This window comes from Moschus berezovskii, chromosome 3 (assembly GCF_049115385.1).
Source record: "Moschus berezovskii isolate FMDL1 chromosome 3, NW_MosBer_1.0, whole genome shotgun sequence".
Lineage (NCBI taxonomy): Eukaryota > Metazoa > Chordata > Mammalia > Artiodactyla > Moschidae > Moschus > Moschus berezovskii.
In genome coordinates, this window is record NC_142462.1 from 103190424 (window position 1) to 103208169 (window position 17746).

The 17746-nt window shown below is 39.2% G+C and overlaps 1 protein-coding gene across 2 annotated transcripts in view; it reads left to right on the forward strand.

The window, feature by feature from the left end:
- The window catches only part of AHCYL2 (adenosylhomocysteinase like 2), a 198003-nt gene that overhangs the window by 143472 nt on the left and 36785 nt on the right, over positions 1–17746 (forward strand). Inside the window, exons 2-4 of one of the 2 annotated variants that reach the window (XM_055421245.2) lie at positions 4493–4604; positions 11643–11786; positions 12227–12327. In XM_055421245.2, coding sequence (XP_055277220.2) covers positions 4493–4604; positions 11643–11786; positions 12227–12327 — 357 coding nt within the window. The remainder of the gene's footprint in view (positions 1–4492; positions 4605–11642; positions 11787–12226; positions 12328–17746) is intronic. The other variant, XM_055421246.2, reaches the window with a different exon arrangement.

Sequence of the window (17746 nt, forward strand, 5' to 3'; positions counted from 1 at the left end):
GTTCTTTGTCATCCTGGGCTCCTGGCAGTTCCCTGTTCCCTTTGCTCTGTATATATTGCTCTGTGTACCTAGAAGGGCCATCCCTTCATTTGACTATTTGATATGTAACAAGGTCGCTATGACCCTGGGGGCTCCGAGAAAATAGGAAATTTCCTATTGTAGTTGCACCTTCCACGAAACAGGTTTTGAAAAAGGCAAGCAGATCACTGGACACTTAATCAGCAACTATCCTAGGATGGGACTAGAAACCAGATGTCAAAACCTGCATAAAAAGGTGCACAGTTACGAGTAAAGCACTCGTCTGAGGAAGCTGATTTTCCTGGTAACAGACCTGAAACCAGTGTCCCCAGTCTGACCAACAGAAAGACACAGAGTGTAGGTTAGGGCCTGCCTGAGTACTTGGCTCCATTTTTTTTCTTAATGTTTTTATAAATTCCTCACTGCTTTAGTGGCTCTGTAGTTAATTTTTTTCTAATGAGACTAGGTTAACTAAAGTCATCTGACTTGGAAAAGGAGGAGGTAAGGTTAAAAAGGAACCTAATTAGCAAGTTAATTATAGCAGGCAAAAAAAAAAGTGCACCAGTTATATAAATAAGCTATTGTTATGCGCGTGCAAGTTGGGCCTTGTCAAGGGACTTGTTAAGGTTTAGAGGTCAGAGGATCCGTGTAATTAGGTGTTTAGGGGAAAAAAAATAATAAAAGCAAAACAGCCACCAGAATCAGGAACCACTAACAGAAATGCCTTATTAAATTGGGCTCTACTGCTGGAGGGGTTGTTGGAGCTGCTTCAGGGTTTCCAAGGAAGGCAAACCCCCCCTCCCCACCACCACCACGTACGCACACACACACAAAACTAGCTGGAACCAGAGCCAACAGAATTGCTGATGAGAAAAGTTTAAAGGCCTAGCCACAAGGGTCCCTGGACTGGAGAGGTGGCTGTAGGGCTGGTAATGTTATTATGCTGAGCAGCAAGAAGAAATACATTGTCAATGGCAACTCTGGGATTAAAGCCCAGGTGAGGCTAAGTTCTTCTTTACCAGTCTTGCTGCTGCTATAGCCACTATTGTAAAAGACCAGTTGCTTTTTCCCTTCTTTCCTGCTTTCGTCCCTTCTTCTGGCATAAGGTGAGCTGCTCCTCTACAATCTCTTTCCCTTCCTTGCCTTGAAGCCTGTTGGAATTAGTCTTCTCTGAAACAGATAAGGAGGGGTCCCATAAAAGACTTTTTGATTTCAGTTAAGTAGAAGAGTTAGGGGTAGAATCTACCAGGGTACCCCAGCTAGGGTGGGGAGATTACTGTATTACAAGTAAGAGTGAAAAATGTAATGGCACTTTAACTATTGATGGGAGGTGGGCACCAGGGATGATGGGTTGACAGTAAAAGATAAGCATTTATTTCTTGGGGAAATTATATAGCTTATTATATATAAGTGGTTAGCCTCTTTCTAATATTCTTCTGTCTCAAAGAAACTTGAGGTCAGTGTCTGACAAGTAACAAGATTTAGAACCCTAAGTCTCTGAGTGAATAAAGCCTACATAGCCTAATGTTTAGTGTCAAAAAATAGCCTAAACTCAAGAATTCTCTGGTGGGCTGGTGGGGGCCAGGGGTTAGAGCCCCGCACTTCCATTTCAGGGGGCACAGTTTCCATCACTGATCAGGGAGTTAAGATCCCATGCAAGGTGTGGCCAAAAAAAAAGAAAAAAGCCAAAACACGACCTAGGTGGGAGAAAGTACTGTAAGTAGTGAGGAGCTTAATAGAGGAGAGAACTCAGTTTAAGGAAACTGGTTTAAGATGATGGTGCAGCTAGATGGCTATGCTGTTGGGGTAAATGAGTGTGGGGCTTCTCTGAAGGCTCTGCAGTAAAGACTCTGCCTGCCAGTGCTCGAGACACAAGAGACTCAGGTTCAATCCCTGGGTCAGGAAGATCCCCTGTAATAGGAAATGGCAACCTACTCCAATATTCTTGCCTGGGAAATCCCATGGACAGAGGAGCCTGGCAGGCTATAGTCCACAGGGTCACAAAGAGTTGGACATTACTTAGTGACTAAACAACAAATGGATGTGTGCCCACCCTCTCTAATCCTACAAATCTAGAAAAGTATAGTGACCCCTTCTAGTGGTGTGTGGGTGGGAGGGGGTGGTATATATCTAAGGCAGGGTCTGTCTGTTCCACTTTTTTAAAAGTAGGCTCTGCTGAAATTAATGACTCATCGTGGCCTTTGGAAAGTCAATGACAGCTCATTTTCCTTGATGGGCTTCTAAAAAAGAATAAAGATATGTCATTGTTTTGACAAGGTTGGTGAAATGGAAGCCAGGATTTTGAGCTTGACTGCTACTTCCCTCTTCATCTTCTTACTCACATCCCTCCCCTTCCTGACTTTTGTTTTCCTCTTAAAAATTCTTTAACTTCAGACTTGATTTATGGTTACTTAATATTCAGTCAAGTATAGACTGAAGATAGGGTAAGGTTCAATGTTTTGACACAAGGTTGACTGTTACATCAGGGGTTTGTATTTGAGGATATAAGGATGAGTGGCAACCCACTCTAGTGTTCTTGCCTGGAGAACCCCAGGGACAGGGGACCCTGGTAGGCTTCTGTCTGTGGGGTCACACAGAGTCGGACACGACTGAAGTGACGCAGCAGCAGCAGCAATATACATAGCTCCTGCCTTTATGGAGCCTAGTTTGTACAATGATGGAAGTACATGGGAGTTCATGTACATTCCATGGGAGTGCACAGAAAGGGCACTTTCTCTTTTTGGAATAAATTGCTATTTTAGTAAAATAATTAATTTCGCTATTTTCATTTTGGGAAATGCTTCTAACCTAGTGAATTTTCCTGTTGCTGTAAACAATTTGCAAACTCTAAAGTACTATGCAGGCTTTATTGGTTGTTAAAGCTATGAACAGCTTCGGGAGATGGTGAAGGACAGGGAAGCCTGGCGGCTGCAGTCCAAAGAGTCAAACACGACTGAGCAACAATAGCTATGACAATGCTATGAATTCCCCGAAAAGGCATGCTAATTGATTTGGCGTCGGTCTGAATACTCAAATGACTCAAGTTACCTCTGACTGCAGGAAATGTAGCCAATAGTTGTTGCTTTCATGTAAGCAACCATCTTTTTTATCAGGAAAGGCAGAATCAGTTGGCACATCTTTGATTTTCCCCACCTCCATGCCAGTTGGATCCAGAATAATCTAAACAATTATGCAAACATTTAGTTAGGGAAATAGAAAAGAAAAGATATTTGCTTAATGATATGAACTTTGACTTATAAAGTTTTATAAAGTATCAGCTGGAACTTCCAACAGTAGGAGAAAGGGATAAAATTGCAAGAAAGTCATTATCAGATATTGTCCAAAATGCAACCTCTGGAGTATTGAGGTTTATACATATTCAGTCTAGTTATCTACTCCTACATCTTTTATAGTTTATAAGTTATCAACCTTGTAGCTTTTAGTTTATTGTGATACCAAACATTAAAAATAATAAATTAATGTTTACTATACTTATTAGTACTGAAAAGCTAATTGATGCATTTTAGAAAGCCTTTGAAAAGCTAAAGTGACTACCTGCAAGAGTTACGAGAAAGAAAATTTGTAGGGGTGGGAGTTGGGGAGCCAGGGATGAGTTGAATCTCCTGCTGAGTTTCACAGTTTACACACATTGTTTTGTATAACCCTCTCTAAAACTTTTGAAATACTTTCACCTTTGTTGTATTTATGAGAAGAATGGGGGTCACAAAACATCTTGATGAACATCATACAGCTAATGAGTGGCATAACCAAGGTTTGAATGCAGTTCCAGAAAGGTCTGTATGAATAGAAAGCTTTTTTTTTTCATTATACCATACTATTTCCTGAGACTCTTAAGGCAGGTCAGTTTACCTTTCTTTATCTTATAGTTTCGTATCTTAAAAGGTTGGAATGTGTATGTCCGTGCTCAGTAGCTTCAGTTGTGTCCAACTCTTTGCAGCCCATGTACTGTAGTCCGCCAGGCTCCTGTGTCCATTGAATTCTCCAGGCAAGAATACTGGAGTGGATTGCCATTTCCTACTCCAGGGGATCTTCCCTACCTAGGGATTGAACCCAAGTCTCTGGTATCTCCTGCTTGGCAGGTGGATTCTATCTGCTGAGCCACCTGGGAAGCCTTAAGACTGGAATATATAGTCTCAATGATTCTTTCCAGCTTTAATTTTCAGTGAAACTATAGAAAAGTTTGCTGAGTATGACTCAACTTTCTAACCATTTATTTTAATCAGAATATCCCATTCTCCCTTTTATCGCAAAAGATACATAGTCAGAGAGTGGTTCAAAGATTTAAACTTGATAGAAACAGAGAAGAATGAAAAATCATTTTCTCCAGTGTGTCTCTTAAGATTCCATATGTGGGTCAGTACAAACAGATCAGCTGTGAGGGAAGGTAAGCATTGATTTGGTATCACAAAATGGATGTTCTTTTCCTTTATGTAACTAGAGTTCTTTTTCTTAGCAGATCCAATTTGCTGACCAGAAGCAAGAATTCAATAAACGTCCCACCAAAATTGGACGTCGCTCTCTGTCTCGTTCGATTTCCCAGTCATCGACTGACAGCTACAGCTCAGGTGAGGACTGAACTGCTCTGGACCCACCTGTGGAGGTGAATTAAGTATGATCAATGGACCTGTCTATCTAAGGCTAATTAAGCACAATCAAAGCCTGTGCTCTGGCATAAACAATTTGATTCTCAGTTGAAATTTAGACCAAAATTCTAGGTGGAATCTTTAGGTTTCTCTTGGGGATTCAGAGTGGCGCTTAATAGAGGCATGCTCTTCCAGTTAAGACAGAAGAAGGTGATTAAGGAAACTGAGTCTGATTTATTCAGAGGGTGAGGATATGTTGCTCACCTTTGACCTTCACTGAGCAGCATGTGTGAACACTTGTGTTTTTTCTACTCTTTGAAAATGAAAGAGGGCTTCTTCATCCTTCCAACTGGGAAATCTTAAATGCCCTGAAAAACAGTGAAGTAACTGTAGCTAGTGAAGAGCCCTTCACTTTTTCTTCTGAACTGTGACATTGTATTGTTTGTTACTCCTTCCTTCCTTGGCAGTGAGTTAAGCCCAATACATGGATCCTAGGCCTAAATTACCATTTAATGTCAGATGAGTTTTAATTTGTGAATCCCTTGTCAGCAGTAACCATTTATGCAGCAGTGCCTAGTATGTGTCTGATCTAATCTGGAGCCATTTTATTTTGATCTTATGTAGGAATGTGGTAGGAAGCTGAATGTTTGCCCTAAATACCTCTTCACATTATAAATAGTAATATTCATTAGAAAATTTTCATCATGACCTAAAATTTTGTTTTTCACACAAATAGGAAAGTAGTGTTTGTAAAGTTGAAGAAAGCTTGTTTGAGACGCTGTAAGAAGGAAATGGCAACCCACTCCAGTGTTCTTGCCTGGAGAATCCCAGGGACGGGGGAGCCTGGTGGGCTGCCGTCTATGGGGTCACACAGAGTCGGACACAACTGAAGTGACTTAGCAGCAGCAGCAGCAGCAACTTTCATGTTGAGTAAATTGTTATTTAGCTGAACATAAGCATTTCATTTTTATGTTTCTCCCCACATAACTGAATAGTATAAAGCACAGAATGTAAATCCCTAGGGATTACTGAATTTTGTAACTATTTTATTCTGCTGAAAGAACCAGCAGAATGATAAATAATTAAGTAAAGTAAATAACTTTTTAATAGCTGTTAAAAATTCATGAACCAGGTAATAAAACTCTGGAAATTGTAATAATTGTGAAAATGTAAATTGTAAGAGTATGTACAATTTAAACACTTGAGTTTGTGCATGTTATCTAAAAATTGAAATTAAACAGTAACAGTACTTAATTTTAACTCCAGCTCAATCTCTTCCCTACACACTGAATCCATATTTCCAACTATGCTCCTGCAGGGAAAACCTTCCCACAGAACCCCATATGCAGGGAGGATAATTACAAAGTATCTATGTACGTAGAGATATGTAGGTAGTTGCAGTTGAAGCTAAAACTTATATGTAGGTAGTTTCAGTTGAAGTTGAAACTCCAGTACTTTGGCCACCTGATGTGAAGAGCTGACTCATTTGAAAAGACCCTGATGCTGGGAAAGATTGAGGGCAGGAGGAGAAGGGGACGACAGAGGGTGAGATGGTTGGATGGCACCACTGACTCAATGGACATGGGTTTGGGTAAACTGCAGGAGTTGGTGATGGACAGGGAGGCCTGGCGTGCTGCAGTCCATGGGGTGGCAAAGAGTCGGACACGACTGAGTGACTGAACTGAACTGATGTACATAGGGAATTTGAGTTTGATCCCCTTAGTTTCTAAGTGAACAGATAGTTGCCTGGTATTGCTCATTGGTGAGTGATACTGGCTCATGTCAGCCTGGAGAAGTCAGACCTTTTAGGTTGAACTATGTGACATTGCCATTTCTGTAGTAAAACCTTATGTATCCCTTTAAGGATACTAAGTTCCGGAGCATGGAGTCAAACCATGCTGGAACTTGGAAAATAAAGATCAGTTATTCACTTTTCACTGAATGCAGGAATTGCCTTGGTGGCGTCCCTGACAAATGGCTATCCAGCCTCTTTGAGAGTGTTTTAGATCATAGGGTGATCCTTGCTTAATCTAGTAGTTTTGCTCCCAATAAGTTCTTATACAACCTCTGAGATTTAAAGGTTTTACTTAGAAATAAAAATCCTCATTTTTAGTTGCTTGAGTTGGGGGGCATCCCTCTGTCCTGGTTAACCTCATGTGGTTATATTCCAGACTAAGTGTCCTTTTAAAAATATATGCCTATGAATATAATATTCTAGGTGTAGTCCAAAATAATCTATAATAGATGTTATTTCCATAAACTCAGTGCTTTTAGAATGAAACCTAAGATTATGTTTCCTTTTTTTTTTGCAGCCGTGTCACACACACACACACTGTTACCTTGTCTTGTTTCCACATGAGCAACTGTCAAACCCTTTTAAACAAACTATGGATGGGGCTGCCTATTGCCTTGAGTCTTGGACTGGGAGTTAGGACAGACCTAGTTTCTAGGCTTTGATCAGTGTGTGATTTGTTGTGTGATCCCTGAAAACTCTTGATGCCTGCAATGCTTGTAGCAGAGGCAATGGGAAAGTTAAATGAGGTGATACGGAAAAAGCTTCATACTCATAAGACGAAAAGCCAGGAATAACAGAATTACTCACAGCTTTCTAAATATGAGAAGATATGCAAGTGCATGTCAATAAGAACTTGGAACTCATTTTCAGCATATGTTATAATTTAATTGACTATAGAAACTAACATTGTTAAAGCCCCAAAGATTGATCCTTAGACTTCTTCCCTTCTCTGTTTATCTCTTCTCAGGTGAACTCATTCAGTCTCATAGTTTTAAATACCACGTATTGGTGTTTGATACTCAGATTTTATCTCTAGCCCAAATCTCTTCTCTGCACACTAGCCCCAGATATTCAAATGCCCGTTCAGTCCTTTCACTTGGATGTTTTACAGGTATCTCAACCCTCCCATGTCCTAAAAACTGAATTGCTGAGTTCCAGCCTTGCCCCTCTTCAGTCTGTTCTCAATGCTGCAGTCAGATTCATTTTTTTTAAAGATAAGTCAGGTCGTATCACTTCTTAGATCAAAACTTTCCAGTGGCTTTCCAGTCTCACTCTTAAGTAAAGGGCTAAAGTTCTTACAGTGGCCTACAAGGCCCTATACCATCCACCCTCATGTTATATTTCTAATCACATCTCTAATTTTCCAAATTTCCCTCCTCCCCCAGCTAGTTTTTCACTCCAGTTGTGCTGCCCTTCTGTTATTTTGAAACTGTTAATTTGTTATGCCGGGCACTCTCCTGCCTTAAGTCCTTTGCACTTACTATTTTCTCTGCCTGGAATGTTCTAAAATACCCTCACTGTGTATCTTGCCTCCTTCAGTTCTTAATCAAAGATCACCTTCTCATTGAGGCCTATCCTGGCTACTCTTTTAAAATTGTATAGTCACCCCACCCAATACGCCCTGTCATCAAATTTTCCTTCTCTGTTTTTCTCCATAGCACTTATTATCATATAACATATAATTTATTCTGTCTTTCTTCCCTTACTTGTATATGAGATCCATGAGGGCGGAGATTTTTATCTCTTTTGTGTTGTTCTCTTCCCACCACTTAGAACTGTGTTTGACACATAAGAGGTGCTCAACAAATAAACACTGGGGAAGGGTGTCCAGAGACATTCTTATTATACTACTTGACATCCCTGTAAAGGAAATAGACCTCTGGTAAACTCCATGTATGTGAAAAGTTAGAAGGTTTATGACATTTCAGAAAAAGGTACCTTCCTATCCAAAGTGCTTGTTTTGCTGAAGATACTAAGGTTGTGGCCCACTCTCCCTTCCTAATGATCTTAATATTAAGTTTAATTTAGGAACGCCTTCCAGCTTTTTCAACTGGGTTCCTCCTGTGAAGTGCAGAACATAGAAAAGGATGGTTCATAACTAGTTCCCTTCTAGAGGTACAGGAGAGAAGTTTATTCATATATTCAATGGATGCTTCGAGACAGTAGGGCTTAATTCTAGTGGAACCCATGTTGAAAAGGGCTGTATTAGTCCTTGAAATTATTTTATAAAAAAAGACTTCTAAAAACTTTCTGTAAGCACAAAACCCTTGTAAAAAAATGAATAGAAGCGACTTTTCTGAAAAGGCAAATGATTCTCGGTGATATATTTCTGAAAAAGCTGTCTTTGCAGTGAGTTAATTGGTTAAGGATAAGGAAAGAGGACTAAAGTCCCTTAGTTCATAGTAACTGGTTCTTCTAAAGCTTGAAGTATTTTCAGATTTTTCCAAATAACAAAGTTCTGTTGCTCTGTATTTCGGTTGCTAACGTGGCTTTTCACATATTTCTAAAGTTATTCATCAGTGAAATCTGCAGCACGTTGACACACAGGTCATTACTATTTTTCAATTACCAAATGACTAGACTGGGCCCAGGAGGAACTGCCTGATTTAAAATAGTCTAATAGGACTAATTCGACTAGGAGTCTCTTCTTCTCTTGACAATAACCCACAATATCACAGCTGCTGGGAGGAAAGGCTTAATCAGTCTGAGCCATAGAACATATATATGCATGTTCCATGGGGTCAGTTGTGGATGAGTGATTCACCAAATTATGTTTTGGTCCTGAGATATCGTGAAACAGAACATATCATGATAAAGTTATTTTGTACTTTGTATTACTTTTCCACCTAGAAACTGAACCCTTCTTTTGTGATTATCTCATTTATTCATAAGATTCTTCTGATGGGAGTTAGGGGAAAGGGAGAGCATGGGAGAGAGGATGTGTTATTTCTCCTATTTTGCGGTTGGATAAATTGAAAATTGGTCACTTAACCAATTAGAAGTGAAGTAAAAGCTTAGGTCTCAGACGTGTACTTCACTAGGTTATTATCTTATCAATTGTTCATTTTTAAGTAAATTATGACACTGGGCTTCAGAGTGTGCTGACAATTACAAATGCTTTAGAAACTGTTTAAGCAAGTGTGTACGTGTTTGTTGAATTTCTCTAAATTTTCCTAGGAAGAATTTTGAATGCTATCTCAACTATTTTCATGAATATGCTACTTTAAATATATTGGCAGAAATGAGTTATAAATTCAAAAAATTAATGTTATGCTAGTTCAGGAATAATCTTTCCACTGTGTTTGCAAAAATAATCCTCTCTAAGTCCAGGTCTGCCAGCCATTTTGCATTCACATATTAGACTAGGTGAATATTCACATATTCACCTGCTAGACTGAAAACCCTGTGAAGGCAAAGGCAATCCATAGCCATCTTGTATCTCCAGCACTTAGACTGTGGAGACGTAGTAGATGCACAATAAAAATTGATTGAGTGAGTGACCAAATACATGAATGAATTAGCCACCAGATACTGTTATCACCTCTGCTTTATATACCCAGAACCAGAGCAAAATCTCTCTGACTCCAGAACAAATAAAGAGCAATCATCATGGCTCTGGAAAAGGATTTGATATTTCAGAATATTGTGAATGTGAACACTTTCTTTCAAAAGCAACTCTTCTGTACACTTGGATCAGGATTAGGATGGCTATATTTATCTTTCTTCTCTCAGGGGGCAGAAGCCTGGTTCCCTTAAACTTCTAACTCATAAGCCATTTCTGAGTATTGATTGGTGAAACAGATGACTGCCCAGGAAACTTGTTTCTGGGCTCTGTTGCCAAAGGTACTTTGAGCTCTTACTCCCTAGGAGGGAGAAACATAGACTTTTTGTACAGATTAGCTCCTTTTAAGAACAAAAATCCCTTTGGGGATTTACTAATTCTCTCACCTCCCCTGGTGCCCATGTTCATTCTTGTTGCTTTGTGTTAGGACTTTGCCCTAGGGCAGTTTTCCAGCTCCAAGAGAGACACTTGGGTCCCTGCTACCCAAACATTATGCTTGATTAACTGGGCAAGGTCAGACTTGCCTTTTCCAGCCCTCCGAGAGATAGACCCTTTGCTAAGAAATCCCAGAAATGCCATAATTCTCTGGATATAAGCAGATCAGGCAACCCTAGGAGCTCTGGACTTTTGCAGCTTTCTCCCCATAAAAGTGAAAGAAGTACTTCTTATCTCATTGAGAAGTATGTAATGCTTTATATTATATAGACAGTGCTTTATGTCCCCCCACCCCAAAACCTTGAGGACTACTTAGGAAGAAACAATCCTCAGGAACTTAAATGTAAATCAAAGAAAGAAATTACTTCAACTCATCCAGCCAATGATTAGTAACTACAGAATTCTATGAAGACTAAAAAGACCTCAAACGTGGGAAGAGCAACAGCTGCCTGTTAGCCACAGTCAGAAGTCTTAGACCTTCCACCCTCTAGTGTATATTGCTAAGTGGCTTAGTCATTAGAGCATTTAATTATACTGAAGGAGGATTTATCTGCTTCTTTGGGAATCTCAAATGCCTAATGCTGGACCCACCAAGGCCAGCAAGAAGGGAGAGCACCCTGAATACTTCATTGTCAATGTCTAATTGGGTCTACAGGCATACAGCCTCATCAGAGCCAGTCTTGAAAAAGAAAGCTCTGTTTTGTCAGACAAACACTTTTTGTGTGGTTCTTAATTATTTTCTCATGGGTTCCTTGTTTTCTAGGTCTTATTTGTTCAGCTACTGTACTAAAACACAAATTACATCAGTGTTTAGGCAGCAAACAGAGAAGGGTAGCTAGGATCCCATAAACCCATAGGTTAATCACCATCATCTTGAATTAAGACTTTGAACCTATTGCTACCATGGAATAGCCTCTTTCTTCATTTTCAAGAACCTGTGCATGTTCTGAAGATCAAGTTGGCCCTAGAGTTTAAGTTAATGCTACCCAGGGGGAATATCTTTGGCAATCTCTGTCAGCTTCCTTTTCTGACCTGTGGATAGCACTTTCCACAGGTGATGACTGTGGATAGGTGATGACTGAGACAGTTCCTCAGTGCCACTTAAGTGCTTCCCAAACGCGTACATTTACAAGGTGCTGATTGTGAAAGAGCCTCAGTTCACTCCATGGTTTGGGGTTAGGGAGGAAGCCATTTTTTCCTCTGAAGGTATTTTATTCTGTCTTTCCAGCGGCTTCATACACAGACAGCTCTGATGATGAGACTTCTCCTAGAGATAAACAGCAAAAGAACTCTAAGGGGAACAGTGACTTCTGTGTCAAGAACATCAAACAGGCAGAGTTTGGACGAAGAGAAATTGAAATTGCTGAGCAAGGTAATGAAAGCAACTGCCTTTTTCTTCTTGAGTTGCCCGTGTCTTTTTGTCTATGTTAGTTCCCTTTTACGTCCTGGGGTCTAGTAGTTTGTGAAATTTCAGTGTGATTTGGAAGGAAACTTATAACAAAAGAGATACGAGTTCAAAAAACACTGTAGCGAGGGAGTAAACTCCAGTGGGTCTAGAAGGAACCCCCGTACAAAGAACAGGGGAGAGATTAGATGAGGGGACTGAGATACATGAATCAAACACTGCAGTATTTACCTCTGAAAATCCCTTAAAACAGAAAAAGCAGCGTCTTGATCCTTTGAGAAGCCTAAATCTAGTATAACAGAGAACCTGATCGGGAAGGGTCTTAAGAGAGTACCTGTTTTTCTGTTTATTCTTTGCGTTTCATTCCCCCTCTCTAATATTGCTGTGTATGTATTGGGCCTTTTCAGAAATGCCAGCACTGATGGCTTTGCGGAAGAGAGCTCAAGGAGAGAAACCTTTGGCTGGAGCCAAGATTGTGGGTTGCACACACATCACTGCTCAGACTGCTGTGAGTCCTTTTCCTTTCTCCACGTAACAACAGTTAATAATAGCCACCAGCTATTGAGGGCTTGCACCATGCTAAGCATTAGGTTAAAAGCTTAATGAGTGTTAGTTCATTAACCCTCATAATGGCCTTCTAAAAGCACATATTCCTGTTTCCATTTTATAAATGAGGAAGCTGAGGCTCAGGGAGTTGAAGTAATTTGTCCAACGTTATACAGCTAGTAAACCACAGAATCAAGATTTAAACTTCAGCGTATCTGATTCCCAAACTTATTCTTTCTCCTCTGTTCTCTACTGCTTGCCCCTGCCTTCCCTTCCAGTGTCATTTCTAGCCAACATCTCTGTGTAGGCTCCTTTCAGCTGCAAGTAAGAGAAAACCTGATTCAACCTGGATTATGCATAAAGGAACTCATTACATTACATAGCTAGAAGTCCAGCGGCAAGGTGGGCTTCAGGGGAAGGCTCTCAGGGCTCCAGTTTCACCTGTCTGTGATTCTTCTGGAGCTGCCTTCTCTCTGTGCTTACTTTATCCTCAGGCTGCTAGCAATATGGTGACAGCTCTTCAAGCCATCCCAGATGGACATGAAGAGGAAGAAGGACCGTTTCTTCCTCTCTCCCAAGAGCAAGGAAACCTCTCCCAGAGGTCCTCCAGAACACTCTGTCATGTCATTGAGCAGAACTGGATCACATGCTCATGCCCCACCAGTCCTGGCAGGGAACTAAACCCATGATGGGTTTAGATCCATAATTTTTACCTTTATCAGATTCAATGAACCCCTTTTCATTAAAAAAAACAGCTTGCAGTGCCCCCGTATTTCTTGAAATGAAATTCAGACATAACATAGCTAAGTAAGTACATGTAATACTGAAAAATAAATGTAAAACCTTACTGAAATATGAAAGAAGAATAAAAGGAAAGTAACTTATAATAAAATAACATATTTCAGTATGTAAGTGCTTGGGTACAAGTATAGTCCAATATTTGTACTTATAGCATTATTTGAATGAGTGATATAAATGTATATACTAGAAATGTGTTACTGGTTCCAGAGTATCAGAGCAATATTGCCAGATTATATAATTTTATGAAATTATAAACAACTTTTTGTAAAATTTCTGAATAACAACAACAGTAAAAAAGTATGTGTTTTCTCTTGATTTATACATTTGTTGCATTCTTGGGAGAACTCTTGCATTCTTACATTAAAACTACAACCATACTTTTGTTGATATGTAAAGTGGAATAAAGTTCTAAACTCAGATTATTATAAATAGGTTTCTCACTCATGTGAACTTTTCATTGGCAAATTTGAAAGTGGTACCAGATATGGCATGGGTTTTTTTTTTTTTTTGCTCTAGGAGACTGTCCTATACTTTCTTTTCTTTTTTAAAAAATATTTATTTATTTATTTGGTTGCAAGGGGTCTTAGTTATGGCACGTGGGATCTTTAGTTGTAGCATGTGGGATCTAGTTCCTTGACCAGGGATCAAACCCTGGCCCCCTGCATCAGGAGCATGGAGTCTTAGATACTGGACCACTAGGGAAGTCCCTGTTCTACACTTTCAAAATGTCAAGATCCTTGGCCATACCCACTAAATGCCAGTAACGCTCCCCTACCAATTATTGTGACAACCAAAAATGCCCCCACAGCCTACCAAAGTTGCTTTGTTGAGAACCACTGACTTAGAGTCATCATCAAAGCTGTAATACATAATAAGTTGCCTACCCTAATGAGACCACTACAGGAAATTAGTGTATTGAGAAGTTGTCTGGAATCTTTATAGGATTTATAAGATCCAGATCACTTGTATGGCTAGATTAACTTCCGAAAGATTGTCTCCTAAGTGCAACACTTATATATTCACATTACTTATTAAGAACAGCAGAGATTCCTCAAGACACAGACAGCTGCTGTTAGCATCTTCCCTGTGAGACTTTTCTGGGTTACATGTTCTCTGAGGAAGAGTACCTTGGCGACCCAAAATTAGTATAATAAATTGAAAAGCTACTCTTTTTGGAACTGTAGACTGATAAATCAAGGCAGAAATCATCTTGGAAACTTTTTTGGGCTTCCCCGGTCAGGGACATGAGACTTCAGTGTAGTGACTTAAAATAGTAAGTGCTTCTGTCCTGTCTCATGTTGCTAAATTACCACTAGTTTCTTTTTTACCCCCGGCTCACTGAATTTTACCACTCTTCAAGGTTATTTTTTTTTCCTGAATGGAGTAATCAAAATTAGTTTACCAATTTTATTATTTTCTTGTTCCCTCACCACGTTTTTCTTTATCCTTTAAAAAACAATTACAAAGGAATTTTGCTTTGTTTTATTTCTAATCTCTTTATTTTTTCTGATTACTAAGGTAGTTCATGTTCATTTTACAATATCCAAGCATTGTGTGTGTGTTAAGTCACTTCAGTCACGTCCAGCTCTTCGTGACCCTATGGACTGTTGCCCGCCAGGCTCCTCATCCATGGGGATTCTCCAGGCGAGAATACTGGAGTGGGTTGCCATGCCTTTCTCCAGGTGATCTTTCCCACCCCGCATTGCAGGTGGATTCTTTACTGCTGAGCCACTGGGGAAGCCCATTCAAGCATTACCACAATCTATAATGTAGAAAGATAGATTCCTATAATCCTATGCTCCAGAAATAACTATCATAGTTAACAGTTTCCTGTCCATGTTTCATTAAGACTTGGATCTACTTATATTTTTTAGGTGTATTTCTATAGTTCTTCCCAATCACATTTCTTAGCTACTCTTTCTAAACAGTAATGATTTAAAGTCAAGTTAAACCAGCTTCTAAACTCTGTCCCCCTCACTTCCACCTGCCTGCACTTTTGCTTGAGCCCTGATAGCCAGCAAGCAGTCTTGACTCATAGTTCTTTAAATAGTTCTTGTATTCTTGGTCCCAGTCACTTTTCCAGTTAATTTATATTGCCTTGTAGGTATGTTTCAGTATGAATCTTTTGTTTGACACACTCAGAAATCCTAGTTATAGGAATTCAGAAATTCTTTAAGGTGAAAAGCAAAACAGGAGAGAAAAAAATGGGATCCAATATTGAAAGGTAAGGAAATTAAGACATTAGAGTAGTTCTGCTGTTAACTTACTCTGTGACCTTGGATAAATTCTGTGAGGATGTTCGCCTACGTTAGTGGAGCTGTTTGCAAGTGTTCTTTTTTAATTAGAGCATATTTCTAATTAGAGTTTTAATTTAGTATATAAATATTAGAAAATACACATTTTTTAAGATGAAAATTATCAATACCCAAAGTTAACTACCCTCAGGAAATTTTAAAACTTTTTCACCAAAGCTTTGTCCTTGTTGAAATAACTCAATCAAAGCAGTGGGGTGGTACACTACCTTCTCAAAAAGAAACCCGTCTACTTGTCTCCATCTTACAGATTGAAGTGAAGGAAAGTCAGGATTAAATCAATGGATTAAATTTATTATAATAATTTTTTTAACTGGAAATAAATATACTTATAGAAAAGTTGCAAATACAGTACCAGATAACTTTTTATTTTCTGAACCATTTGAGAGTAAGTTGCCAACCTGATGGTGCCTTCCACAAAGACTTTAGTGTGTATTTTCTATAAACAAGGACATTCTCCTATACAACGAATACAACCATTCAAAATTAGGAAATTAACACTGATTCATAATTGTGTCTAATCCTCAGGTCCCATTTGAGCTTCACTAATTATCCACATACTTTTAAAACCAAAGGATCCGGTCCCTAGTTATATGTCTCATTTAATTGTCATCTCTCTTTAGTCTTCTTCAGTGCTGGACAGTTGATCAGTCTTTGTTTGACTTTCATGACCTTGACACTTTGAAGATTATAGACCAGTTATTCTGCAGTATGTCCTTAATTCAGACTTTTATGATGCTTCCTCCTTATTAGATTCAGGTTATGTACCTTTGATAGGAAATGATGCTGCCTTTTTTTTTTTTTCTCACTTAATCCTATCAGTTGGCACTTGATCTCAATTTGTCCCATAACTGATGTTCATTTTGATCCCTTAATGGAAGTGGTGTCTGTCAGACTTTTCTATTGTAAAAGTTATCTTTCCCCCTTTGTAATTAATAAGTATTTTGTGAGGTAGATATAAGAAACTGTGTGAATATCCCATTCTTCATCAAACTTCCCATTTATTCATTCAGTTTTTTTTTGTATGGAGTAATTGTTTCCTGTTTCACTTAATGAATTATAATCCATTACTATCATTATTTATTATGATAAAAATTATTGAAATTTTGGCCAGAAGGAACCCCTTAAATCTTGCTTCTGTGCCTTGCCTTTTGACATACCCCTTTCATTCTTTGAGCACTTCCTTGCTTCTGGTCAAGAGGCTCCAAGATCATCTTGTACATTCCCTGTCCTATCCCTGGAATCAGCCTCTTCTCCATGGAGCGCTGGTTCCTTCTCCTTTAGTGAATCTGTACACTAGTGTGCTCTTTGCTACTGGAGTGTTAATAGTATTGTTCCTGGATCCTCTTTCATTAATTTTCAAAAATAATTGCCCTTAACTCTTCCTATATATCTTTTGCCCTGTTCTCTCCTCCTTCCAGAACTCCAGTTACATGTAAATTAGACCATTGATGGCATCCCATAGATCTTAGATACTCTCTTCTGATTTTTCTCTGACTCTTTTTTTCTTTCTCTATTTCAGTTTGGCGATTTCTATTGATCTATCTTCAAGTTCACTGATTCTATCCTTAGATATGCCAAGTCTAATGATAAGTCTAATGAAGGAATTCTTAAATCTGATACCTTAAAAAAAATTTTTAACACTTCTATTTGACTTGTTTTTTATAGTTTCCATCTCTTTGCTTAAATTCTCTATCTCTTCATGGATGTCCATCTGTTTCACTCGACTGCTTCAACATAAATATAATAATCATATTTAAAGTTCCTGTCTGATCAAACATTGGCTTATCTCAGAGTCTGGTTCTCTTGAATCCTTTCTTTCCTGACTATGGGTTGGGTTTTTTTCACTTTTTTGGTGTGTCTTGAACTTTTATATTGAATGGTAGTATGTTAGTTCCCATTATTGTCATGAATTGGTCTGGATTCCAATTCTGTTCTGTAAGAAGGCTACAAATTCCTCCAAGCCAGAGGGCTCTCAGTATTTCTGCTGCCCCCTCAGGCTGTCAACTGCTTCTGCACATGCTTGCCACAGGGGGGCTCTCTCTTCAAGTGCATGTCCCCCCTGCAGCAGAAGACTGCTGCTCCTTGTTTTCTGGAGCTAGGCTCATAGTGAGAGCAATTGGGGTTCTTAAATTTTTCTGGTCCACTCTCAGTCTTAGGCTGGCCTCTGTGAAGACAGGACTTTTTCAGTGTTCCCACCACTCCTGTCTGCGGCTGAGCTGCTGCTAAGTCACTTCAGTCATGTCCGACTCCGTGCAACCCCATAGA